Genomic DNA, 27,972 nt, shown 5'->3' on the forward strand with positions numbered 1-27,972 from the left:
GCGCGATCCCTGCGCGCCCCTCCTGCTCCGGCGCTCCAGGGGGCCGGCCCTCAGGGGGCGGGGCAGGGTCGCGCGCAAGGCCTGCCGGTTGCTCGGGGTCGTACGGCGCACTTTTCCAGCTCGCGCCCTCGCAAGGCCGTGTGTACGACCGGAAGCCGCAGGTGGGTGAAGCGGAAGCGCTTCTAGCCGGGATGTTGCGGGCCGTGGCGCGTGGGCGGCCGTGGTCAGTGGGCGCGAGCGGGGTCTCTGGCGGTGGGCCAGGGCCTGCGGGTTTCCCCCGCCGGTAGTGAAGGGTTCTGTGTGCACGCTTTCCCCTCGGCGCTTGGGACGACCTCATTTCACTGTTAGGAAGGGTCGACCCCGAACACAAGAGGGAGGGTAAATACCGTAAAACATGTTGGAGGCTAGCTGTGTGCACGCCCCCTGGGAGCCAAAAGGGCGAAGTAAAACATGCACACGACCGTAATGAGATTCTGAGTAAGTTGTATATTACCAGAGAGGGGGCAAAATAATAGGGTCTTAGCAAGGTCTTATGAAGAAGCTGCGCCTGCCTAGAAAGGTAGATGGGATTGTGCTGTTTTCGCTTTCAGTTCAGTGATGGGGAGGCGTGTTTGGCAGTGCAGAGGTAAGGAAGTGTCCCAAGAACATGGAAGATAAGGAAAAACTTTATAAAATTAGTCATTAAAGGGTTAGAGTAGAAAGATTCAAAGTGATTTTTAAGGAAAAAAATTTAACCAGACCATCAAAGGCTTGACACTGTCCCAACGACTGTGAAATATCCTGAAGTACTGTGCATTACTCAGTCGGGGTCTGATCCGCTACTGGAGCATAGAATAAAAAAAGAGGGGCGCACCTGAGCCAGATGAATCCACGCCTCTAGAGGAGAGAGGGTATCCCGGCTTAAGAGCAGGGGCTCTCCTGAGTTAAGGAAGTGTTTTTCTCAGAGCCCATTCCGTCGGACATTCAAATCATGTAACTCAGTCCTTTTGTTCTGAGTATGTATTCACCAAGCAAACTTAAGAGTTGGCTTGTCAGTAGTCTTATAGTGAATAATTGGACAGGCTCATCTGAATATCTGATTGGTGGCCTATAGTTCTCTTTGTAAATCAATAAGCTGGCAGTCAGGGATTTTTGGACATCCCTTTGTTTTAACTTTTTTCACTCTGCGTGATTCTCATCTTTCGGGGTTCAGTTGAAATGTCACATCCTCACTGAGGTCTATTTATTGGTTTATGTGTTCAGGTGGTTAGAACAGCTTCTTGCATCTTTTGTCACATGACGCCTTCTTAATGAGGCTTAGCCTGACAACCCTATTTAAAATTGCAACGTACGTTTTCTCACATACACATTTCCAATCCTCCGTTTCTCAGCTCTACTTTTTTTTTTTTTTTTAATAGACCGAATCTCGCTCTGTTGCCCAGCCTGGAGTGCAGTGGCACCATCTCGGCCCACTGCAACCTCCACCTCCCGGGTTCAAGCGATTCTCCTGCCTCAGCCTCCCCAGTAGCTGGTATTACAGGCGCCCGCACCACGCCCGGGTAATTTTTGTATTTTTGGGAGAGACGGGGTTTCACCATGTTGGCCAGGCTGGTCTCAAACTCCTGACCTCAGGTGATCTGTCCACCTCCGCCTCCCAGAGTGCTGGGATTACAGGTGTGAGTCACCTCACCTGGCCATCTACTTTTTTTAATAGCCCTCCTTATCACCTTTATTCATTTAACTCACTGATGAATCCCAAGTGCTGAGAATAATGTCATGTGATTGATGAGAACTTTGTTGAATTAAGACCTTTGTTTTGTTTCATTCACACTGTATATACAATACCTGGATGACTAGAGAGATTCTGAGCACTATTAAAATACCTTCATTGGCTCAATACATGAATTGGATCAATTCTGGAACCCTAACAAGATCACATTTTTGACCAAAGTCAATATCTTGAACTATAATTTGTCAAGGTAAATGCCACTTTGACGTGTCTTGGTTAGGAATCCTTGTTCACTTGAGGGAATACATGTTGTATGATAGGAACAGTAAGCATAGAATAGAGGTGGGAAAGGGGGAATCCTGTTGTAACAGTTAATGTTTCGTATTTGCCAAACATGAATGGCTTATGCATATTAACACATTTAATTCTCTCAACCATTTTATGACGTCTGAGGCCACTGAAGCAGCTAGAGTCATTAGTAAGTGGCAGAGCCAGGTTTAAAAAATTTAAGTCCTGGTTGGGCGCGGTGGCTCAAGCCTGTAATCCCAGCACTTTGGGAGGCCGAGATGGGCGGATCACGAGGTCAGGAGATCGAGACCATCCTGGCTAACACGGTGAAACCCCCGTCTCTACTAAGAAATACAAAAAATAGCCGGGCGAGGTGGCAGCGCCTGTAGTCCCAGCTACTCGGGAGGCTGAGGCCGGAGAATGGCGTGAACCCGGGAGGCGGAGCTTGCAGTGAGCTGAGATCCGGTCACTGCACTCCAGCCTGGGCTACAGAGCGAGACTCCGTCTCAAAAAAAAAAAAAAAAAAAAAAAAATTTAAGTCCTTAACTACTTTGCTATCCTTCCACACTCTGCATGTGCAGAGAAGAGTAAGAGCCTTAATCTTAGGAAAAGATATTTCACAAGATCTTTGACAATCTCCATATCCACAGACACCATCCAGCTTATTAGTGCCCGCCACTCCTATCTGTTACTTTCTCTGTTAAGGCTGCCTCCTACCTGAACTCTGGATCCCAATATCATCACTTTCTCAAGGACCTCCCTTCTCCAACGTTGCTCTGTCTTGACTCCTACCAGCGTCTAAACATGCTCAGATCTATGCATCTTAAATCTTCTCCTAACTCCGCATTCCTTTCTACCTGCTGCCCTAGCTTTTCCACTTCACAACTAGAATACCCTCATTGTATCCACCTTGGGCCTCCTGTTTACTCAGTACATCTGGTTCTTACCAAGATCACTGATAACCTTCTTGATACTGTTTAATAGATCCTTTTCAACCCTCGTCTTATTTGCTCAATCTTTGGCATTTGGCACTGTTAGCCATCTTGTCTCCTTGAAGCTTCCATAAAAGCATATTTAAAATTTTTCTGCCTTTTCTTCTATTCTCAGCTTCCTTTGGGAGCTCTCCCTGCTTCTTCTGTATATCCCTTAAATGTCGCTGCTCTTCAGGCTTATGTCACAGGCCCTTAAATCTTCCCACTGAACCACCTTCCTGTGACCTCAGTTACCATCCATTGAGCTCTGTACCGTTGGCTGCTAGTTCAACACAGTCAAAATGAACCAGTTATCTTAACCCCATACTTCCTGTTCCTATAAAATCTGTCCTAGGAAATTTCACCTCTTTGCCAGGCCAGAAATCAGGGCATAATATTAATAAAATAGTTAACACATATTGTGTACTTTCTTCAATGCCAGGCACTTCATATGTATTAGCTCATTAGACTCAACCTGATAATATGAGATGAGTCCTGTCATTATGCACATATTAGATAACAAATCTGAGGCATAGAAAAGTAATCTGCCTTAGGTCATTCAACTGATAAAGGATAGAGTTGGGATTTGAATGAGGGCAGTCTGGTTTGAGCTTGTAATCATTATATCATAATGGACATCATCCTTGACTTCTTTCTCTCTCACCCTAATTCAGCCTATTACCAAGTATTGTACATTCTCCATGCTTAATCTCTAGGCAGTGTCTCTGAAGTTTAAATCCAAAGCCCTCATGCCTGTAATCCCAGCGCTTTGGGAGGCCAAGGCAGGAGGACTGCTTGAGTCCAGGAGTTTGAGACCAGCCTGGACAGCAAGGTGAGATTTCATCTCTACCAAAAAAAAAAAAAAAAAAAGGCCAGGCCTGGTGGCACATGCTGACTGAGGTGGGAGAATTGCTTAAGCCTAGGAGGGCGGGGCTGCAGTGAGCCGTGATCACACCACTGCACTCCAGCCTGGGCAATAAAGTTCAAGCATTTCACGTGGATTTAAGGTTCTTTATAATCTAACGTCTACTTCTCTTGCCTTCTTATTAACTCCCCATTCTTGTATTCCTAAGAACCAGCCAGTAGAATTAAATTATTTGCATGGGTCCTATCTCCTTTTCCACTAAGCCATTGCACAGTTAGAATTCTTTTCTTTACCCCTTTTATGTCTCAGCTTCAATGTCACATCCACTAATTAGAGCATTAGAGGGCCCTCTAATGTACTTAACACGTATCACAGCATTTAGGACACTATATTTTCATTATTGCCTTACTTGTTAGTATCTCTCACTAGATTGTGGAGATACTTGTTTCTTGAAGGCAAGGACCAGTTCACCTTCTTTTTTTTTTTTTTTTAAGATAGTCTCGCTCTGTCGCCCAGGTTGGAATGCAGTGCCTCGATCTCAGCTCACTGCAAGCTCCGCCTCTCGGGTTCACGCCATTCTCCTGCCTCAGCCTCGAGTAGCTGGGACTACAGGTACCCGCCACCATGCCTGGCTAATTTTTTGTATTTTTAGTAGCGACGGGGTTTCACTGTGTTAGCCAGGATAGTCTCGATCTCCTGACCTCATGATCCGCCCGCCTCGGCCTCCCAAAGTGCTGGGATTATAGGCGTGAACCACTGTGCCCGGCCAGTTCACCTTCCTAATGTCACTCATATCCATCCCCTTCTCTCTCTCTCTCTCTCTCTCTCTCTCTCTCTCTCTCTCCTACCATACTTTAGGCCCTCATCTCTAGTGTGGACAACTTTACTTAGTCCGTTAACTGTTCTCCCTGTCCCCAGTCCATCCTTTATTTAATCCATACTCAACCCTGCAGAGGCAGATTTGTATAATGGCTGAGTTAACACTTCCTGCTTAAAACTTCAGTGGATCTTAGCTGCCTTTTAAAAAGTCCAAATATTTTAGTTCATTACATGATTTATCTCCTCCCATTTTCTATCTTCTTATTGCCTTGTACCTAGGAGACACTCCATACATACTTGTTGAATGCATATGGTACTGTGTCAAAGTCAGTCAAGCAGAACCAAGAACAAAGAGATTAACCAAAGTAATGCAATCTCGGTTGCGAGGCTTCCTAGGACAGAATAGCCACAGGCTTCAGTGGAACTTGAAGACTAGTACTGTAGCTCTTTCTCCTAGGAGGGAATCCCCAAAACACACCTCACTATTACATGACTCTTTGTCTTTGCATATGCCTGGAATACACTCCTCGACCTGGCAAACTATCCGATTTGGTGACTCAGTTCAAGTATTCCTTCCTCTATTAAACCTCGCCACACCTTTCTAGACAGAATGTAAACTGATTCAACTTTTTGTAGGTTAGTTTATAAACTATAACAAGAGTGATGAAAATAGGAAGACTCTTTAATCTAGGAATTGTACTTCTAAGATATTACTTAACTAAAGAACTTGGTTCCAGGTGTGGTGGCCCATGCCTGTAATCCCAGCACTTTGGGAGGCTGAGGTAGGAGGATCACTCAAGCCCAGGAGTTCAAGATCAACCTGGGCAACATAGGGAGACCCCCATCGCTACAAAAAATTTAAAAATTAGCCAGGCATGGTGGCGTATACCTGTAGTCCCAGCTGCTTCAGAGGCTGAGGTGTGGAGATTGCCTGAGCCCAGGAGGTCAAGGCTGTAGTGAGACAACTACAGAGTGACACCCTGTCTTAAACAATGGAATATTAAACAGTCATTAAAGCTGATGCAAAATAGGCTTAATGGGCGGGTGCAGTGACTCACGCCTGTAATCCCAGCACTTTGGGAGGCTGAGGTGGGCAGATCACCTGAGGTCAGGAGTTCGAGACCAGCATGGCCAACATGGTGAAACCCCGTATCTAGTAAAAATACAAAATTTAGCTAGGCGTGGTGGCAGGCGCCTGTGATCCCAGCTGAGGCAAGAGAATCACTTGAACCCGGGAGGCATAGGTTGCGGTGAGCCAAGATCACGCCATGGCATTCTAGCCTGGGTGACAGGGCAAGACTCCATCTCAAAAAAATATGCATGGATGGATGGATGGATGGATGGATGGATGGATGGATGGATAGATCGTTGAATGAAATAATAGTATCGTTACACTTTGGGGGAGGGAAATGTGTGTGCATACACATGCTTAGAAATAAAATGGATTTACACCAAAATGTTCATTGTGATTAGGACTATCAATGCTTTTATTTTCTTATTCTTGCTTATCTGTATTTTCTCATTTTTCTTGATGAACATTTGTTACTTGTGAATTCAACATAATTTGGCTTTAAGATATATTCTAGGTAATGTGGCCGAGTGCAGTGGCTCATGCCTGTAATCCCAGCACTTTGGGAGGCCAGGACAGGAGGATCGCTTGAGCCCAGGGGTTTGAGACCAGCCTGGGCAATGTGGTGAAATCCTGTCTCTAAGAGGAAAAAAAAAAAAAAGATACATTACATAATGTATTTGCAGCAGACTTACTGTTTGAAAACTGTGAAATTATTTCAACTGAAATTATTTGAAATTTGTCTTCATTTATTTCTTTTGAATACTGAGTTATAGCATTGCTAAAGACTAATTGTAAAGCTAAAAGCCAAAAGCAACTGCACTGGATACTTAGAAATAAATTCGGATTAAATACCCAATAATTGATAGTTAGAAAATATAATTTAATGTTCCTTTTTTTAATGAATTAATTTGTTTGTCTTCCATTTTTAAAAGCATGTTGATTCCATTTTCAATGAAGAATTGCTTCCAGTTACTTTGTAACCACCAGGTCCCAGCAGCTGGCTTTAAACAAACAGTAAAAAATGGGCTCATTTTACAGTCAGTTTCCAATGATGTCTATCAAAATCTGGCTGTGGAAGACTGGATCCATGACCACATGAATCTAGAAGGCAAACCAATTCTATTCTTTTGGCGGAATTCTCCCTCTGTTGTAATTGGTAGGCATCAAAATCCTTGGCAGGAATGTAACCTGAATCTAATGAGAGAAGAAGGTATAAAACTGGCTCGGAGAAGAAGCGGAGGAGGAACAGTCTACCATGATATGGGTAATATCAATTTGACTTTCTTTACAACCAAAAAAAAGTATGATAGAATGGAAAATCTGAAATTAATTTTGAGAGCTCTGAATGCTGTCCAACCCCAGCTAGATGTGCAGGCTACCAAAAGGTTTGACCTTTTACTTGATGGACAGTTTAAAATCTCAGGAACAGCTTCTAAGATCGGCCGGACTACTGCCTATCACCATTGCACTTTATTATGTAGTACTGACGGGACGTTCTTGTCTTCTTTGCTAAAGAGTCCTTACCAAGGGATCAGGAGCAATGCCACTGCCAGCATACCTTCCTTAGTGAAAAATCTTTTGGAAAAGGATCCCACTCTGACCTGTGAAGTACTAATGAATGCTGTCGCTACAGAGTATGCTGCTTATCATCAAATTGATCATCACATTCACCTAATAAACCCAACGGACGAGACACTGTTTCCTGGCATAAATAGCAAAGCCAAAGAACTACAAACGTGGGAGTGGATATACGGCAAAACTCCAAAGTTTAGTATAAATACTTCCTTTCATGTGTTGTATGAACAGTCACACTTGGAAATTAAAGTATTCCTAGACATAAAGAATGGAAGAATTGAAATTTGTAATATTGAAGCACCTGATCATTGGTTGCCATTGGAAATACGTGACAAATTAAATTCAAGTCTTATTGGCAGTAAGTTTTGCCCAACTGAAACTACCATGCTAACAAATATATTACTTAGAACATGTCCACAAGACCACAAACTACACAGTAAATGGAATATTCTCTGTGAAAAAATTAAGGGAATAATGTGATTCCAAGTAAATGTCTTAATACAGTTTCAATTAGAAAATAAAATGTCTCATACTTGCACATTGTATGTCAAAAAAAAAACTAGTCTCTTTCAGTAACTTCAAAAAAAATAAAAATAAAAAACCTAGTCTCTTTCAGTAACTTCTCCCCATCTGAAATTATTTATCACCTATCCCTATCTGTGTATTTCTTCTGACCTCTAGGATCCTCTTTCTTCTCTTTCTTCCTTCATTGATTTTATTTTATTTATTTCATTTATTTATTTTGAGACCGAGTTTCACTCTGTCACCCAGGCTGGAGTGCAGTGGCACGATCTTGGTCCACTGTAACCTTTACCTCCTGAGTCCAAGTGGTTCTCATGCCTCAGCCTCCCAAGCAGTGGGACTACAAGCTTGTGACACCACGCCCAGCTAATTTTTTCTATTTTTAGTAGAGACAGGGTTTCACTGTGTTGGCCAGGCTAGTCTCGAACTCCTGGCCTCAAGTAATCCACTGGCCTCGGCCTCCCAAAGTTGTGGGATTACAGGCATGAGCCACCATGCCCTGTCTGTTCATTGATTTTAATACCTGGCATGTATTTATATTTCAGCTGCTGCTGCTTTAACTCTCTTGGGGCTATATACAATATTGGACACTCTCACCTTAGACTTAGTTCTCTGTTTTTCTTCCCTCTCGGAGATATAACCCAGATTTCTTGTCACCTCTCCTCATATCTCAAACTCTAAAATTCTCCCTTTTAGTTATATTTTCTTATCTTTCTACTCTCCCACTAAAAATTAAGGCTGTTGCACTTTTTTTTTTTTTTGAGACGGAGTCTCGCTCTGTCACCCAGGCTGGAGTGCAGTGGCCGGATCTCAGCTCACTGCAAGCTCCGCCTCCCGGGTTCACGCCATTCTCCTGCCTCAGCCTCCCGAGTAGCTGGGACTACAGGCGCCCGCCACCTCGCCCGGCTAGTTTTTTGTATTTTTTAGTAGAGACGGGGTTTCACCGTGTTAACCAGGATGGTCTCGATCTCCCGACCTCGTGATCCGCCTGTCTCGGCCTCCCAAAGTGCTGGGATTACAGGCTTGAGCCACAGCGCCCGGCCAGCTGTTGCACTTTTCTAAGCTCTTAACCCTTCCCTAATCTCTCCTTGCATCATTTCCCTTCTATCCCAGCCTGAAATTTACTTTATGCTGTACTTTCTTACGAGTATTCTCATTTGCTTCTCTCCTTTGACCTTCTACCGTAGCCACTTTTTAATTTTAGTCTAAACAATTGATTTCCTATTCTTTTTGGCAGGTGAGGCTGGGGAGTAAGATCATATAATCATTGAAGATTAGCCCAGTTTGATATTTATAATTTTCAACTTAATGTATCTTTCTGCTGGTGTCAGATTTAATTCATCTCTGGTTGAGTTCCCCTCATTCTTGAGGGGAATGTGTCCACTCTTCTCAAGCTCAGAATTCCACTACTCTTACCTTGTCACAAACCTTGATTCATAATTTGGTGAGAGTTGAGACCTTCAGAAATGAGCCCGTCCAGCCCCCATAGCCGCCCTCCTCCCCTCTCCCCTCCCTTTCTCTTTCAAGACAGGGTCTTACCCTTGCCCAGGCTGGAGTGCAGTGGCATGCTCATAGGTCCTGGGCTCAAGTGATCCTCTCGCTTCAGGTTCTAGAGTAGCTGGAACCACAGGTGCTCAACACCATGCCCAGCTCCCTCTTTTTTTTTTATGAGTTATATTCTTTTAATGTATCTCAGTAGTTCCAGGCCCCATCCTTTTTTTATTTTTAGTAAGAGCAGGCATGGACACAGGGTTTTGCCGACAACTGATTATCTCAGAGTGGGGGTGAGTGAGTGATTGTATTTTTCAAGGTGTTCTTGGGACAAACATGATTGGCAGTTTAGCAGGTTTAATGGGCAGGTCCTTTTGTTATGTAAAAGCAATATTAAATACCAGGTAAACACAACTTTGAAGAGATTACTCATGAGTGTATCGCACTTGTTGCCACATGTGAAAATTATTTTTTGAGAAAGGTGAAAAATCCTGATATGATGTGCTTTGGTGCAGTAATACCATTTGTTTCTCCAGAGAGAGGATATCATCAGGCAAAGGGTGTTAAGGGCTTCGAGTTCCAAATTGGAAATCTGGCCAAGTAACCCCTGAAACATGGGCTCAAGATATGTTTTGCAGTGGTTTCCCCAGAACTTTCTGAATGTTTGCATATGGGCATGAGCGAGGAGTCAGAACGGCGCATATGTGTGTGTGTGTGTGTATATATATATATATATATATAGTCTTATTTTTTTGAGACAGAGTCTTATTCTGTCACCTAGGCTGGAGTGCAGAGGTATGATCTCAGTTCACCACCATCTCTGCCTCCTGGGTTCAAGTGATCCTCCTGCCTCAGCCTCCCAAGTAGCTGCACCACCACGCCTGGCTAATTTTTGTATTTTGAGCGGAGACAGGTTTCACTATGTTGGCCAGGCTGTTCTTGAACTCCTGACCTCAGGTGATTTCCCTGCCTCAGCCTCCCAGAGTCCTGAGATTACAGGTGTGAGCCACTGTACCTGGCCTTTACTCCTAAATTTCTTATTTGAGATTGGATGGATGGGAGTATACGTGGGGAGTAGGGGAGTATATATGAAAAGTTTGGTTGGGGTGTATTATATGTGAAATGTTTGTGTGCTTCTGAGATGTCATAGGCAGTTGAATAAGAACTCCAAGGAGAAGTCTTGGCTTAATTTATAAATTTGAGGGCTAACCACATATAAATAGTACTTTAAGTCATGAGAATGAATAATTTTGGACTTTTATAATTCATCTAAAATTTAAATTTTAAACTATTAAATATTCAGCATCTGAGTCCCCTTACATGTTTGGGGACCTCTCCACCTCGTAGGAGGTACTTCTACTTCCTTCTGTGGAAACAAAAGTTCACTATACTGTTTCCTGGCCTTCCTCGAAGCACAGGCATGAGCACATGACTTACGCTGTGCCAATGAGATGCAACTGCTCCATACTTTGAATTAGACAGTAGTGATGCAGAACATCAGGAATGATGAGAACCCTTCTCTGGAAGCAGCGACAGGGGCCTGAATTTCTAGGGTCATGGAGGCAGTGAGGCTGGCAGTGGTAGTTTCCATGCCAGTGATGTCAGTGATGTAGGCTACTGCATCCAGCCCTTGCATCAGTGTCAGCAGGGGTGTCATCTGATTAGTTCTGGGTAGTGATTCTAGATGTGATTTTTCACTCCCAAACCTCTATGTCTCAGTCTATAGCTTAACTACCTACTATTCTTGTAATAAACCCCTTTTTGCTTATATCAGGTAGGAGCAGTTTTCATTGCTTTTTACTAAGAACACTTACTGTGTAATCAGGGAAAGAATGTGAATTAAAAAAAGGTTACTACCTAGTACCTAGCTTGGGAGAACTTCAGTATTTAAAATATAAGAAGAATGGAGGAAGAAAGTATGTTTCATGAAAGTCAAGAGTTTCAAGAAGGGAGTAGCCAACTGGGTCAAATGCTTCTGAAAGGTCACATGATACGAGAGTTTAAAAGTGCCCATTGAATATGGTGATATAGAGATCACTGTTGACCTTAGCAAAAACGATGTCAGTGGAGTAATTGGGGCAGTAGCCAGACTGAAGTGAGTTAAAGTGAATAGGTGGTGAGGAAATAAGAAAAAACAAAACAAAACAGAGAGCACTCTTTCAAGAAGTTTTTCATGAAGAATGAAAAAATAGGGTGGCATCTGGCTCGAGATGTGTGTGTACTGATAGGAACGATGCAGTATAGCAGGAGAGGCTGCTCTAAGGCCCAAGTCCTTGTGGAGGCTAAAGGAGGTCAGGTCAAGGTCACTGCCAAAAATCTGGCCATCATCCTTATATATTAGGAATACTGACTCTATAATTTTATAAATTTGATCTCTCATTTTTTTTAACTTAGTTTATGTGTCCTTTTTACTCAAGTTTTGTATATTTACATGACCAAGTCTTTTGCTCTTAACAGTTCGGGGGCTTTCTGTTATACTCGGTTTATTAAGTGGGGTTTTAAAATATATGTATATAAATTTTTCATTAATTAGCTCTGTAATACATTTAGAATTCTTTCTTTATGAGGTGTCAACGTCATTATAGAAAAATTTCTTTATGCGGAGTAAGACAGAGGCCTTAATGGTATTTTTTCCAACCATTTGTTGAGTTCTTTCTCCACTAACTCAAAATGTCACCTTTACTATATATTAAATACTCATTTATATACATTCAATTTCTCTCTTTCAAATGTGTTTCTGGACTCTTTTATTCTGTCCCACTGATTTATTTGCCCGTGCCTATGCCCATACATTTTTAAGAAAATTATTGTAGCTATGTCTTTATAGCTGGTCAAGTAAGTCTCCTGGTGTTACTCTTTTGTTATTTAATTTATAAATTAAGTTAGAGAAAACTGACATTAAGTCTTCCCATTCAGGAGTACAATTTGTCTTTCTAGTTACCCTAATTTTCTTTTATATCCTTCCATAACGCTTACAGCTGTTCACATAGTTCTTATACATTTCCTGATGTATTTAAGCTGTAGCTGGTAGGCTTCTGGTGCCCTAATTAGATCTTGGGATAGAACGTCAAATATCTAGAATGGATAGCATGTCTGTAGACTCTTTTCTTTAAATATCACTACGTCTTAGCCAGGATTTTTACAGCAGTTGGATAAAAGTTAATTGCACAGGGTTGTGGATTGCTAATTCTCCATAGTAACAGATGGATATGCTTTAGAAATCAGAATTGTTATTTTAACATGAAGGTAAAGAGGCCTAACACATGTTCTTACCTTAATTAAGAGCTACTCCATTTCCATGTGGCATCAGGTACCAGGCAAGATAAGCTAAGATACTCTGCAGAAAGGAACTTCGGATCAGGCCAACACTTGTTCAGGTGTTTTCCTGAGACCCTGAATTTCCACATGATAAAGCTTAGCAAATTAGTTTGAGTCTAAAATTTTTCAGATTCAGTGTTATCAGCACCTGAACCTGAAAACATTAAAAAAAAAAAAAATCAGGAACTGTTCTGGAAGCCCTTCCTGGCCTTTTATGCCATCTTGTACCTACCAGCTGTCTCACAAAAGGAAAACATAGTCTCCAAGGCTTGCCCAAGACCACTGTCTCCAACCTTGTTCCCATGTCTCTACCTTTGGTCCTCTACACCATTTAACTCTGTATAGTCCTCAGATGTGACATTTGTATGTGCACTCTCCAATACTGAACACTGGTACTATAGTTTTCCTCGTACATATGTTAGCTTAGCTGGGTTTTTTGTTTGTTTGTTTATTTTGAGATGGAGTTTTACTCTTGTTGCCCAGGCTGGAGTGCAATGGCACAATCTCCGCTCACCACAGCCTCCGCCTCCAGGGTTCAAGCAATTCTCCTGCCTCAGCCTCCCGAGTAGTTGGAATTACAGGCATGCACCACCACGGCCAGCTGATTTTGTATTTTTAGTAAAGACAGGGTTTCTCCATGTTAGTCAGGCTGGTCTCAAACTCCTGACTTAGGTGAGCCGCCTGCCTCCACCTCCCAAAGTGCTGAGATTACAGGCGTGAGCCACTGTACCCAGCCAGCATGTTCTTTGAGCTGTGGACTACTCACTACCTCTAGCATACAACCCCTCTTCCAGCCTGTCTCCATGGAATCTATTCTGTCTCCAACCACACAACTGGCATCTGGATGAAAAGCTTACCCAGAACAGTTGATTCTAAGCTGCAAGGCTTTACAAATGTGCCAGCCAAAGTGAGTAAGCTGCAAAATGCATTTGGATAACTGAATGGGTGGATTTGCCTTTATGGAGTTAGGTAATATTGCACAACTGCATGATGGTAAACGTTTACCAAAGACAATTATCTTTTTTTTTTTTTTTTTTTTTTTTTGAGACGGAGTCTTGCTCTGTCGCCCAGGCTGGAGTGCAGTGGCCAGATCTCTCAGCCCACTGCAAGCTCCGCCTCCCGGGTTTACGCCATTCTCCTGCCTCAGCCTCCCGAGTAGCTGGGACTACAGGTGCCCGCCACCTCGCCCGGCTAGTTTTTTGTATTTTTTAGTAGAGACAGGGTTTCACCGTGTTAGCCAGGATGGTCTCGATCTCCTGACCTCGTGATCCGCCCGTCTCGGCCTCCCAAAGTGCTGGGATTACAGGCTTGAGCCACCGCGCCCGGCGACAATTATCTTAATTGTAACAAAATTAACATTTTACTTTCCTGTTTATTAGACCCCAAGTCCATCTGTCTTTTTTTTTTTTTTTTTTTCTTTTTTGAGACAGGGTCTGGCTCTGTCACCCTGAGGTGCATTCTCAGCTCACTGCAGCCTCGACCTCCTAAGCTCAAGTGATCCTTTCACCTCAGCCTCCAAGTAGCTAGGACTATAGGCACGTGCCACCATGCCTGGCTCTTTTTTTTTTTTTTTTTTTTTTTTTTGCAGAAACAGGTTGCCCAAGCTCCAAGCTCCATCTGTCTCTTTAAAAGCACTCTAATCCATGGTGTCTTTTCCTCCTGGACTCAAAACTCCCACAGGCAAAATTAAGATCTAATTCATCTTCCTAATAGAGGCTCATTATTTGTTGACATGCTCCCGCAGCCAAGTAACAGAAAAGCTGGTAAAATGTTTAAATTAGCTGTATTACTTGAAAGAAACGTTGTAAATCTACGGAGTAATATATTTACAAAAATATTTAGGATTGTTCCCACAACCGAATGATGGATCCATAAATTAGTAGAAATATAAAAGTTTATTGTTAAATTCATACATTATAAAAGTGATCTTTTAAAAAAAATCCAATATTCACATAAAGTAGACATAATACAAATTAGGCTACTGCCCATCATATATTTTTTGTATGTTTCTTATGAAAAATGTCCACTGTTGTTTCATGACATGGTCTTAAATCAAAATCACAATATCCAAGGGAAAAACGACTCTAAGAAGAGAAGAAAAGAGTATCATTAAAAATGATACAAAAACAGTTCTACACATTTACTCATAAGATTATATCCTACCTGTGGTTTCTTAAAATAATCAAGTCCCCTTCCAATCTTAATCATCCATCCATTGTTGAACCTGTTGAAATTAGTATATAGTATTATATTCAAGACACTAAAGTCAGACTATTAATAAAGCTGTAGTGCATTAAGTGTCAGCAAAATTTCCCCCTAACAAAGCAAACCACTTCCTCCAGTGGCTTGAGTTGAATCAAACCTGGGGTTCGTTATGAGCTGTGTCCACAATGAAAACAGTCATAGAAACAATCAATTGATTTAATTATCTGATAGTTTAACCTTGAATTTCAGCTTGTTGATAAAACTTTTTCGTGTTCTACTAACAAGTGGTGGCAAAGTGTATTCAGGGCAACTGGTGGTGTTTCAAGAGTTCCCCTACCTAGAGATGGGGAATGTGCAGGAGGAGCCCAGGGCCCTGACCTCTGCTTTAACTACAGCAGCTGCATTTTCATCTGTTTTGCATATTTAGTTTGTGATTACGTTTTTATTAAAACTGAGTGCCCTTGCTATAAACATATAACCACTGTGCTAAACAAAAGGAAGATATCACTAAAATAACCGCATATTCTGTTTTCTTATAGACTCAGCAAATTGTCATGCCTACTAGAATAATTTAATGACCCATAAGAAGTAAAGCCACAGTAAGTAAATATTAAGTTCACTAGAAAATAAATTATCCTAATATCATAACACTATATATACAGTGGAGTAGACAGAAAAGTATTCTCTTTTTCTCTATGACACAGAATATGTAAATATTACTCCATTAGGAAATATTAAACTCACACACAAAACACTTGGCTTACTTTGTCCAAAAGTAAGCCAAGTGTTTTTTTCCTTCTCAGAAGTGAAAAATTACTAAATGGAGTTTTTGTTGAATTTTAAATATTTATAAATAAATATTAAATATATGCAATTAAATAAAACATTCAAAAAATTTTTTAAGTATATATGGACTGCATGAAAATTACAACATTATTGTAGACTGACCTAATTTCTCGGTCATGTATTGAAGAAGAGTACCGCACTTCCAGCAGCACTCCATGGCTCCTGAGTGACTCTTCTATTTCTTGCAGGCCCCTACTTTGCTGCACTTGCTCAGTGCCCTGTTAATTGCAAAACTACGATTATCTGCCTCAGTTATTATTGTTATCTTAAACTATCCCTAAGCTATACAATCTATATCATAGGTGGATTAAGATGGAAATGTTCTATACTCGTTTCAATGCCTACTATCTCAAAGAAGCAACTAAACAATGTGAGGTAGTTTAAAGAGCAATTGTTTTTATCAAAATAATTTTCTTTTCTAATGTGGACATAACTCCATCCTGTCTCCTTAAATGTAGTTTGGAATAGTTTTAGTCATCCAGGTGGAGCTGACTTCTTTTGAAATCAATCGTAGAAGTCATAATTATTTAGAAGCATTCCTATTTTAAGTCAAAATCAAGATAGAGATGCCCACTACCACATCATGCTACCAACCCCCAGATATAATAATTGGTAAAGAAACAAAATTGTCCATAGTACAGACAGTGTGATTGCCTCCTGGAATATCCAAGAGACTAAACTAACAAACTATTTGAATAAGCGCATTTAGCAAAGTGGCCAAATACAAAATCAGCATCCTAAAATCAGTAACATTTTTCATGACATGCTGTGCATACTGTTAGACAACAAGTTAATTCCCAAGGAAATAAATCTAGCTGAAGCACTGCATCTGTGTTTTCCTTGACGGGACTACATCTTGTAACTGAATAAAGAAATAAGAAAGAGTAAGTGCTTTCAGGTACCTACTTCATCCAGAGAGGTGAGAAGGTGAATAGTTTTTACTTTACATGGCCTCTTAATAAGCAGCTCACAAAATCGAAGAAAGTTATACAGCTAAAAGACATTAGAATGGATTATTACTAACTTAGTACGTTGAATATAGTATTTCATTATATTTTAGTACATTCACATACCTGATGAGTATGTCTAATATAAGGATCTTCTATCCAAACTTCTGTAACTGTCTCATTAAGATATTCGCGAAAAAGTGACTCGTAACTGAAACCCGTTGCATTCTCTTCTATTTTAATTTGCTTGTGATATTTTCCATCTATAAAACACAGGCTTCAACAGTAAAACCAGTGACCATTTTTTTTACACATTTTATATTTTATATATAGTGATTAATCAGCATCAGATACACATTAATTTTTTTCAGTTATTCATTCAGCAAATACTTATTGAATGCCTACTAAATATCATACACATTGCAGGATGTTACACACACAAACGTATTTAAGGCAAACCATTACATTAGTGATTTCTGCCTTCACAGAGGCTAGGCAAGGGGGAAAATCCAGAGGGTTCCTGGAACAGCTCCTTCAGCCGGATCCTATAGACCAGGCAGTTTGCTGAAGGGAGTAGTGTATGTATAAAGGTATCCAATAACTTCCTGTCACCATGGGTAGCACCACATACTATAACTCAGTGGCTCTGTGGTTCTTCTCTTCAGACTTGTCTTTTTATGTCTTGTAATCTAATAACTAAAGTGAGTATTAAACACGAATGCAGGGCAGGGCGCGGTGGCTCACACCTGTAATCCCAGCATTTTGGGAAGCCGAGGTAGGTAGATCATTTGAGGTCAGGAGTTCGAGACCAGCCTGGCCAACATGGTGAAACCCCGCCTCTACTAAAATTATAAAAAGTAGCCAGGCATGATGTCAGGCACCTGTAGTCCCAACTACTTGGGAGGCTGAGGCAGGAGAATCACTTGAACCCAGGAGTTGGAGGTTACAGTGAGCTGAGATCGCACCACTGCACTCCAGCCTAGGCAACAGAGCAAGACTCTGCCTGAAAAAAAAAGAAAAAAGAAAAAACATGAATACAGTATAATATGGAGCTTTGAAGTCTTTCTTGGCACGTGTAGAGTTTTAAACAGAAATTTACAATACTTCTTAATAACCCAAGCTAAAGATGGGGATGTCACAGGATCAATTAGATAGATCTATTGCTTTTGTTAATTCAAAATGAACATTGAAAAGTTATCAGAAACCTTTAAGGTTTTAAAAAAATATGACCCCTGGCTGGGCGCAGTGGCTCACACTTGTAAACTCAGCACTTTGGGAGGCCGAGGTGGGAGGATCACCTGAGGTCAGGAGTTAGAGACCAGCCTCATCAATATGGCAAAACCTCGACTCTACTAAAAATACAAAAATGAGCCAGGCGTGGTGGTGGGTGCCTGTAGTCCCAGCTACTCGGGAGGCTGAGACAGAAGAATTGCTTGAACCCAGGAGGCAGAGGTTGCAGTGAGCCGAGATCGTGCCGCTGCACTCCAGCCTGGGCGACAGAGCGAGACTCTGTCTCAAAAAAAAAAAAAAAAAAAATGACCCCTAATGCTAGTCCCTAAATTATATGGTAGCCCCTAAATTATACTTTACACTTTGTTTAAAAATCAGTAGTTTGGATTCTGTTCCAAATATTTCCACAGAGATAATGTTGACAACTATGCCTCGTTTTTTAAGCCAAGATGGCCACACAGAGGTTAATTTAATCCCATGTACTCAAAACCACAATGCTGAAGGTACTATATTTCATCAATGTTTTGGAGTAAAATTTCATTCTAAATTTCAAACTGGGGTGAAGGAAACACAATTGTATTCGTACTGAACAAAGAAGCTCAGTCGGGGATCCCCAGGGTATGTACTGATACAGAATAGTAGGAAGAGGTGGGGAAAGTGGTGTAGAAAGCATAGAGAGGAAGAAAAGCTGGGGCCTGGGGGCACTGGCTTTGCAGGGCAGCAGTACCTTTGGCTATAGAAAGCAGCAAGTATGCACTCAGGTAAGGGTGGAAATGGCCATTTACAGACATTTGTAAACTGGATGCTTAGGAGCAGGGAACTAATGATCAATGGGGAACAATACCTACCTGACCTCTAATCATTAGGAATGCTTAACTCCTGAGGTGTTTTGATTCACAACAAAATCTGAGGGAAATCCCAGGAGTTTCTTTAGCTTCTTTCATGATTTTGGTCATTTCGTAAAGGGAAATATAAATAAAATACACAGTTTACATTTGGTATTCCTCTGTAGTATTTCTTAACATAGGGTCCACACATAAGCTTCATAGGGATTTGTGAACCCCTTAAAAATGGCACGTAACATTCTCCAGTATGTGTAGCTTTCATCGGATGTTCAAAGGTCAAAGGGATATCTGACATTCCCACCCCCAACTAAAAAAAAAACCAAACAATTAAGAACAACTCCTATATGGGAGTGGAAATGCAGATTAAATCCTGTAAGCTCCCAGGGACAACTGGTCCAGACCACACAGAGCTCCAAAGGGCAGGAGCCAGGAACACTGGGTGAATGGACGATCGTAGTCGTTTATGGATGTGTTTTCTAAAACAGCCTCTTTACCTTCTTTTTCTTGCTCCAAGTGCTGCTTTATGTTTTCCGCTCTGTCCATGTATTTGGAAATTTTTTCTCTGAGATTACATCTCTTAGTATTATCTTTGGTACCTACAAATTTAAAAATATATATCTTAGCAAGTATCAAAACAATTTTTCTATTTAATTTGGGCATTGTTTTCAGTTTCTCCAGTTTTCTACAAATATCCTATCCTTTAGTATGATTTGCCTCAGTCCTCAAATACACATGATAAGCTCAAATTTGGCTTGAACATCCAAGACCTTCATATTTACACGAAACGTGGGATGCAGCTTGATTTGGGAGTGGGAACGATTGACACTACGTCTCATCTCTAGGACACCAAATCTGGTGGGATGAAAGGTGGCTCATTACGTGTCAAACTCATGTCTGAGCACTATTTTATCCTAATTACCCACAAGTTTGAAGTTTTTGCATAATTAAAAGATAGCAAAAAATATTTATCTTCCACAAAACCAGCTACTCTTCCAGACCTCCCCATTATATAATGCACATTTTTCCAGCTACCACAAAAATGTTATTTTTGAATATACATGATCATAAAGTTTTACTCCAAGCACCCATCCTCCCAAATCAGTCAACAAATCACTTCTTGTTCCTTCCCTTCTTTCCTTTCAACATCGCTTATATTTTCCATAATAATTTCATTTTTTGTTTATTTTGAGACGGAGTCTCGTTCTGTCGCCCAGGCTGCAGTGCAGTGGGACGATCTCGGCTGTCTGTAGCCTCCACCTCCCGGTTCAAGCAATTCTCCTCTTAGTCTCCTGAGTAGCTGGGACTACAGACACCCACCACCATGCCTGTCTAGTTTTTGTATTTTTAGTAGAGATGGGGTTTCACCATGTTTTGGTCAGGCTGGTCTCCGACTCCTGACCTCAGGTGATCCGCCCGCCTTGGCCTTCTAAAGTGCTGGGATTACAGGCGTGAGCCACAGTGCCCAGCCAATAATTTCATTTTAATCTCTCATTTTAAAAAACATTTTGAGTTAATTTTATATTTACAGAAAAGTTGCAAAAATGGTACAGATAGCTCCTTCCCCTGGATTCTCCTAATGTTAACATATTACAAGCCATACTACAAATATCAGAGCTAGGAAATTAACGCCGAAACAATACTGTGAACTCATCTACAAACCTTATTTGAATTTCACCAATTTTTCCACTAAGGAAAGTGTTTTCTGGTCCGGATCCCATATTGCATTTAGTTATGTGTCCTTAGTCTCCTCCAATCTGTGTTAGTTCCTTAATCTTTCTCTGCCTTCTATGACCTTGACATTTAGGAATAACATCGGTCAGTTATTTTTGCAGAATGTCTCTTGTTTTGGACGGTCTGATGTTTGCTCATGATTAGACTTGGTTTATGCATTTTTTGGCAAGACAATCACAGAAGTGATGTACCTTGCTCAGTGGGTACGTGATGTTTATGTGTCTTACTACTGATGATATTAACTTTGACCACTTGGTAAAGGTAATGATCAAATCAGGGTAATTAGCCTATCTGTCATCTCAAATATTTAGTTTCTTTGTGGTAAGAACTTTGAAAATCCTTCATTCTAGCTATGTTGAAACATACAACACATTATTAACTATAGTCACCCTATTGTGTAATAAGACACCGGAATTTATTCCTCTTATTTAACTGTATTTTTTTTTTTTTAAGAGAGACAGGGTTTCACCGTGTTGGTGAGGCTGGTCTCGAACTCCTGACCTCAAGTGATCTGCCCACCTCGGCCTCCCAAAGTACTGGGATTACAGGCATGAGCCACTGTGCCTGGCATCTAACTGTAATTTTGTACCCTTTGACCAACCTCTCCCCACTCCTCCTACCCCCTGCCCTTCCCAGCTTCTGGTAACCACTATTCTACTCTCTACTTCTACATCAACTTTTTCAGATTCCACATATGAGTGAGATCATGTGGTATTTGTCCTTCTGTGTCTGGCTAATTTCACTTAACAATTTCCTACAAGTTTGTCCATGTCACAAATGACAGGATTTCAATTTTTATGGCTGAACAGTACTCCACTGTATATATGTACCACATTTTCTTTATCTATTCATCTGCTGATAGACACTTGGATTGATTCCCTATCTTGGCTATTATGAATAGTGCTGCAGTAAACATGGGAGTACAAATATCTCTTCAACGTAATGATTTCATTTCCTTTGGATGTATACCCAGTAATGGGATTGATGGATCATATGGTAGTTCTCTTTTTAATTTTTTGAGGAATCTCCATACTGTTTTCTATAATGGCTATACTCACCTCTTATTTTGATTCCAGCAGGAGCTCCTTAATTGGTCTGCTTAACTTCAGTCTCTACAGGTTAATATCTACTTTACATTCTTGCCATATTCAGTCCTTTATTCAAGAAATATTTATTGAGAACTAACGACATGCCAGGCACTGTTCTAAGTGCTGTGGATACAGCAGTTAATACAACAGACACAATTCTCCTCTATTGTTCCAGTAGGAAGAAAGAGAACAATAAAAATAAGTTGGTAAAACATGTATATTAGATTGATGTAAGTGCTATCAAATAAAATAATGGAGGACAGGGAGTGCTGGGATGGGGTTATAATTTTACACTGGAGGTCTGGGAAAGCCTCACAAAGAAGGTGATATTTGTGTAAAGGCCTGAAATAGGAGAGAGTGTGCCATGCAAATAAGTATCTGTGAGAAAAGAGCACATTCCTGAAAGAGACAAGCCCTGAAATGCAACTCCAATTATGTTACTCCTTTGTAAAAACCTTAAATGGTTTCTCCTTGCCTGTGGAATGAGTTAGAATCTCCTGGTAGTCAAGGCATTCACAATGTGATCCAAGCCCCTATCTACCTTTAAACTTAACTTCTCACTCTTCCTCTTCAGACACGTGCTCAACCAAACTACTTATTTGGTAAGACAGCACAGGAATTTGAAGACTCTTAGATGAATTTCTGACTTCTGAAATTCTTTTTCCTCCAAAGCCCCAATCAAACTCCACCTCTACCTTTCCACCCTCCCATGACCTTTAACTGTTGAAATCCTCATTATGCCTATCTATAGATATCTCTCTCCTGGCACTTATTGCCTGTATTAGCGCTATTTGCATTTTGGTCTTAACCCATCTGTGTCATGTTACATGTAACCTCTACGGGATCAGTGAAGCACACTAGAGAAGAACTGTGATTCTCCCGCTTCAGATTCCTGGTGCAGCCAAAACTTGAGCAGTGTTCCACCTGACCAACACAGTACACCGTCTCTCTTCTGGGATTCAGTATACACAGGCCCTGGGCTCTGACTGTGACTCTACCACCTCCTAGTGGCAGAACTTGAAAGCGAACAATATTTTTTATGCTGTAAAGCGAGAACACCATCAACTTCTACTTGATAGGGCAATTGGTACAGATGAAACGAGATCATACTTTTAATGTTCTCTGCAATGCCTGGCACTCAGCACTGAAACGTGATAGCTATGCTTAGTGCTGTTGTCACTGTCATCATTATCATCAAATAATGCCCCAGGCAAGGTAGAGTTTATAGTTCTGACCAAAGCACCAAACCATGAAGGGCTTCCCTCTGCTGCCTCAAAGCTTCGGTAACACTTTAATTATAAGAAGCTTAAACTAGAAAGCTTAGTTCAGACCGGTAGTGTCAGTGGGTTGGGGAGCAGGAGTTGATCTTATCAATTTAATACATAAATATTAAGTGTCTACTGTGAGCCAGGGTTGTGCTGGATGTTAAGGAATATTTGGGTATTTCTCAACATTGAATAACTAAGTAATAGGAAAAGTCTCACTGTCCCCTCCACAACCCTGGGCATTTCTCACACCGCACTTCATCCGTTTAAGAAAAACTTTTCTTCTGCCGCTACATAATTTTACTTTGGCTTGCTTTAAATGCAAATGTTTAAACAGAAAATTAAAAATAATCGTATAATAAACACCCTTATTACCCATCACCTAGATTTTTTAAGTTAGCATTTTTGCTCAAATACAGCTTCGATTTTTAAAAAGTTTTCCCTTAAGGAAAATTAAGACATCATAGCATCTCTTTCTAAAACACTTTGGTCTGCATCTCTAAAAATTTAGGATAGTTTTCGGGAAAAAAAAAATCATATTGCCTAAGAGAATAATTTTAATGTCACCCAATCTATATTCAAACTTTTCTACTAGATCCAAAAATGTCTTTCAAAGTTCGTACAAACCCAGGTCCTCTCAAAGCTTATATATTACACTGGGTTATATCTCTTAAGTCTTTTAAAATCTAGACTAGTAGCCTCCCCACCTTTTCTAGATGATATCAATCTACTAAAGATCTAAAGGAAAGCGGCCCGGTTGTCCTGTAGAATATCCCACCTTCTGTATTTAACTGCTTCTTCGTGGTGTGGAAGAATCGTTTTTAACTCATTCACTTCACCCCAGACACAGCAGGAACCAGTTCCTTTTCCTCAGGTCCTCCCCGCCTTGCCTCATTGCTCACCTTTCAGAACCTGCAGGAGCAGATCAATTCCCTCTTGGTAACACACCAGAGCCTGCGGATACCGCGACTCCGAATCCAGTTCTACCGCCCGCTTGAGCACAGTGGCTGCAGCTGTGCTCTGAGGATCCTGCCCCAGCCCGGACTTCGCCATAATTCCGGGAATTCTCCTCCACCTCAACCCAGGCTGAAGTGAAGCGGGTCTGCTGCGCTTCCGGGAAGCGGTCATGTGACACCCAGGCGCCTGCGCTCTCTTTCTAGGGACTTGCCTGACGGGGAGGGATTTCGTCGGAACAAAAATGCCCTAGGGTGCAGGTCGCGCTCACTGCGACGGCAGGCTTTGAGTGTGGCACTTGGTAGCTCTTCCTCTGTTCCGCTTCCCTTCGGTGGAAAAGTTCAGGTTGAACGTTTAGCGGGTGCTGGTGAGTGGGGAATGAGTGGCCGAGAGTGCGGCATTCTTCGCAAGATGTATCCGGGAGCCCTCTGCAGATCCTAATTGATTTTGCCTAATGCGTTCTGAGTTGGCAGGTTACGGCAGCCTAAATGGGTCTGCGCCAGATCCCGTCACATTGGCTCCCGTAAGGCCATTGGCCTGCAGGATCCCCCCTTTTCCCAGTTCGCGGGATCCAGGGCCACGCGGCTTTTTGGGCCCAGGCTCTGGAGCTCAAGGACGGAGCCGCCGAGGCTGGACAGCTTGGAAAAGGGAACCCTGGCAGCGTTTTCTGTGCTTTATTGATAATTTAGGGTTGTCATTGGGGATTAGGGTTGCTTTTTTTTTTTTTTTAAATGAAGATAGAAAATTGTCTTTATTTTTGTATTGCTTCATTTTATAATGCAAACATCCCAGAGTTGGCAGTTAGAATATTTACCATTTTATTAAAATTGATTTGTTACCATTTTGATCGAGACCTACCAAAAGCTGTTTGTTCTGCCGTTTTTGCCAAGAGGCAGTAATGAAGGCTGCCTACTGCTTGTTAGGCTCTAGGAGTTCAGAGAAGAGAGACGCTTCCAGCCTTCAGAGATCTCCGGTGTCTCTGCAAGAGTGATTAAATGTTTTACATTTCAGAAGTGTTTTCCCCCTTTAATAATTATATACATTGACGGTTTAGAAAAAGAAATCGCTTTTTAACGTTCCTGTTGCACGCATGGTCATTGTAAAAAGACAAAAGAACTATCGGTCGGTGTGGGGGAGGAAAAACACTTTTTTTCATACCCCCAGGCGTATATTAACGCTTTTCTGACAACCTTCCAGAATTTTTCTGTAAATAGACACTTTCTCAGACATTTAAAAAAATAGAAATGGGATCATACTTCTGTGATGCCTGGTATTTTCCTATTTTACAGTAGGAGACAGTAACTTTTACTTTATTAAAACGTATTCCTTGCCAGGCGAGGTGACTCACGCCTGTAATCTCAGCACTTTTGGAGGCCAAGGCGGGAGGACCACGAGGTCAGGAGATCGAGACCATCCTGGCTAACATGGTGAAACCCCGTCTCTACTAAAAATACAAAAAACTAGCCGGGCGTGATGGCGGGCGCCTATGGTCCCAGCTACTCAGAAGGCTGAGGCAGGAGAATGGCGTGAACCTGGAGGCGGAGCTTGCAGTGAGCCGAGATGGCGCCACTGCCCTCCAGCCTGGGCGACAGAGCGAGACTCCGTCTCAAAAAAATAAAATAAAATAAATGTATTCCTTGAGTCAAACGTGGTGACACCTAGCTCCAATTACTGGGAAAATTGAGGATTGCTTGAGGCTGAGTTCAATACCAGGAACTTAGGGAGACTCTTATCTCTAAAACTTGTAACTTTTGACTATCACACCTTCAGAAGTCTGTACATATTTAAATTTCAGTTATTCTGCAAAAAAATATATTGTGTGCCTGCTATAGGGCAGATACCACTTTACACAGATGCTTGGGATACTTCTGTGAATATAACAGACCCAAAACAACAAAATCTAAAAACCCGTTTCCTATGGAATTAGCATGCTGTTGAATGGATATGCACCAAACAACAAACCTAACAGATAATTAAGTTACGTTAGAAGATACGCACAACAGAAAGAAAAGAGAGGAATTGGGAGTGTTGATAGCTGGGGTATGGGTTAAAATGTCAAATGATGTGATCTGGGTAGACCTCATTGAAAAGGTGAGATTTGAGCCAAAAATTAAAAAAGATAAGGAAATTAGCCATGTAAGTATCAGGATCATTCCAGGAGAGGGAAGAATTATTTGGAATTCTTCTGAATGGGATATTTGGTCTTTCTCATTAACTTATTCACTTATTTATATTAGTATGAACTTAGGGTTATTTATTTATTTATTTATTTATTTATTTTGGTTTGGGTTCTAAGCCAGTAATACTTCGTTACTTATTTTGTTGCTGAAATTGTTCCAGCTTTGGCTACAATTGACTCCAGTGTCCCTTTGACATACCCCGTCATTATGTTTTTTCCAGTAGTTCCTTTCTGGCATTACAAAGTGCTCCAGACATAATCAGCCATTTCTCAAAGGAGCACTGGTTCCTTTTATTAAAGAATGCAGCCAAGATCTGGGCACCCAGCGTGCTTGTTGCCACTGAGTGCTATTGCTGGAAGTCCTCTCAGCTGACAGAGCCAACCCATGTGTGTATGCGTATCTATTAGTATTTCTAATCCCTCAATATCTATATTAAGCTACACATTATAAGGTGTGTAAGGATCATTGTAGCCTTCCGCTCTTGCTTATGTGTAACTTCCCACTTCGACAGTGAGAATCCTGGCCCTCTGGAACATTTTTGAGCAGAGCGATATGATCTAAGATTTAATGAGATGATTTATTGCTGATATACAAAAAAGATATTAGGGGAATTGGAATGGAAGCAGAAGTCCACTTAGGATTTTGTTGAGATCTAAGTGATCAGAAAGATTTTTTATAAAGTGTGAAGCTAAATATGTTGGAGTAATACCTAACCTTGATACGAGGAAGTCTGGTAAAATAATTTAGCATTAGACAGGTTCAGTTGCTGAGGAATGTTTCTGAGGTCTGGCTCTTTTCAGGAGATGTCTTGCATTGATTCTCACAGTTCCATTGCTTTATCCACATCACAGGAAAGACGTGCAGAACTTGAATGAACTAGAATCTGCGGGACACTGAATTACAACACTTAACCTATGTTAGTGTGTTAGAGCAGAAGTCTCCAAACCCCAGGCCTCAGATCCAGACCATTTGCTGGCCAGGTAGGAACCAGGTGGCACAGCAGGAGGTGAGCTGCGTTTGAGTGAGCATTACCACCTGAGCTCCGCCTCCTGTCAGAGCAGTCCAGCATTAGATTCTCATAGGAGTGTGAACGCTATTGTGAACTGTGCATGCAATGGATCTAGGTTGCATGCTCCTTGTGAGAATCTAATGCCTGATAATCTGAGGTGAACAGTTTCATCCTGAAACCTTCCCTGCCACCTCTCCCTATCCATGGAAAACTTATCTTCCATGAAACTGGTCCAGTACCAAAAAGGTTGGGGACTGCTTTTAAGAATACTTTTAAGAGCATTCTTATTGGCTTTGTAATAATTTAATAATAATAAAAGCTACCATTTATTGAGGGCTTCCCACATGCCATGTACTGTTTTAGGTGCTTTGTAGAATAACTCATTTGCAAGACGACTATTTCTTTCTTTTCTGGGAGAAAAATTGTAACGCACGAATTAAGTAACCTGTCCGACATATACATGTAGTTCATGAACTTAATCTTTCTGCCTTCAGTATAAGTCAGTAGACTACAGTTGTTTTGTGTCTAATTAAATAAATATGACCTTTTTAGGTTATAGAAGCAATGCGTGTGCGTTGAAAATAGTTTAAAAAAAAATACAAATCAGCAAAAACAAATTCTACTTTTTAACAGAAAGGTGTTACGGTTTAGTGAAAATGCACTCGCCTAGAAATTAGGAGAATGGGATTCCAGACCACATACTTTATTGATAACTGGATGCACTTGGATAAATCACTGAACTTTCTGGAATTCATGATCCTCATTCATAAAGTAAGGATGTGGGCAGTCAGTTCTAATAGGAGTTGAGATTTCTCCAGTCCCTTCAGGCTCTTTAATTTTCTGTGATTCTGTGGCAAAGTATTCTTTATCTGCCTTCATTGTTGAAGAAGACACTTTGAATGATAGTAGTTTTGTGGAATCAATCTAGGTCTGACTCATTTGATGAAAATGGGGTGTGGTTAATGTGTATAATTACTACCTGTGGTTGAATAAAATATGTATAAATTAATTCGTGCCCTTATTGTATTAAAATAACCAATATG

The 27,972-nt window shown here is 41.2% G+C and overlaps 3 protein-coding genes across 9 annotated transcripts in view; 2 read left to right on the top strand and 1 right to left on the bottom strand.

Moving 5' to 3' along the window:
- The first annotated feature begins 76 nt into the window (after positions 1-76).
- Positions 77-7,917, top strand: LIPT1 (lipoyltransferase 1). 2 transcript variants are annotated; one of them, XM_001103668.4, is made up of 2 exons: positions 77-161; positions 6,656-7,917. In XM_001103668.4, exon 2 carries the CDS (start codon positions 6,657-6,659, stop codon positions 7,776-7,778), a length of 1,122 nt encoding a protein of 373 aa, XP_001103668.1. In that variant the 5' UTR covers positions 77-161; position 6,656; the 3' UTR covers positions 7,779-7,917. The 2 variants fall into 2 exon arrangements, with proteins under 2 accessions (XP_001103668.1, XP_077814989.1); XM_077958863.1 differs by lacking the exon at positions 77-161 and adding an exon at positions 3,650-3,799.
- The window catches only part of MRPL30 (mitochondrial ribosomal protein L30), a 39,833-nt gene continuing 11,937 nt past the window's right edge, over positions 77-27,972 (top strand). Inside the window, exons 1-2 of one of the 5 annotated variants that reach the window (XM_077958868.1) lie at positions 77-161; positions 15,374-15,433. Coding sequence is in view for 1 of the 5 variants with exons in the window: in XM_077958866.1 (XP_077814992.1) it covers positions 27,611-27,700 (90 nt within the window). In the remaining 4 variants the exon portion in view is untranslated. Of the gene's footprint in view, positions 162-15,373; positions 15,434-24,051; positions 24,108-26,771; positions 26,927-27,559; positions 27,701-27,972 lie in introns of those variants that run through there. The other 4 variants (XM_015112934.3, XM_015112931.3, XM_077958867.1 and 1 more) reach the window with 4 other exon arrangements.
- MITD1 (microtubule interacting and trafficking domain containing 1) overlaps positions 14,506-27,972 on the bottom strand; it is a 127,811-nt gene continuing 114,344 nt past the window's right edge. The window contains exons 2-8 of one of the 2 annotated variants that reach the window (XM_077958864.1): positions 23,689-23,884; positions 19,197-19,298; positions 16,754-16,890; positions 16,587-16,673; positions 15,783-15,898; positions 14,793-14,853; positions 14,506-14,713 (exon numbers count right to left, since the gene is read on the bottom strand). In XM_077958864.1, coding sequence (XP_077814990.1) covers positions 14,618-14,713; positions 14,793-14,853; positions 15,783-15,898; positions 16,587-16,673; positions 16,754-16,890; positions 19,197-19,298; positions 23,689-23,839 — 750 coding nt within the window. In that variant the 5' untranslated portion in view covers positions 23,840-23,884 and the 3' untranslated portion in view covers positions 14,506-14,617. Of the gene's footprint in view, positions 14,714-14,792; positions 14,854-15,782; positions 15,899-16,586; positions 16,674-16,753; positions 16,891-19,196; positions 19,299-23,688; positions 23,920-27,972 lie in introns of those variants that run through there. The other variant, XM_001103841.5, reaches the window with a different exon arrangement.

The sequence above is a fragment of the Macaca mulatta genome, chromosome 13 (genome assembly GCF_049350105.2).
Source record: "Macaca mulatta isolate MMU2019108-1 chromosome 13, T2T-MMU8v2.0, whole genome shotgun sequence".
NCBI classification, from domain to species: Eukaryota; Metazoa; Chordata; class Mammalia; order Primates; family Cercopithecidae; genus Macaca; species Macaca mulatta.

What these genes read in the sequence shown, in the direction of transcription:
- LIPT1 (XM_077958863.1), top strand. Translation starts at nt 3,717, where the DNA reads ATGCCTGTAATCCCAGCGCTTTGGGAGGCCAAGGCAGGAGGACTGCTT. An exon ending in AGACCAGCCTGGACAGCAAG is followed by an intron (nt 3,800 to 6,655) that starts GTGAGATTTCAT and finishes CATTTTTAAAAG; the next exon opens with CATGTTGATTCCATTTTCAA.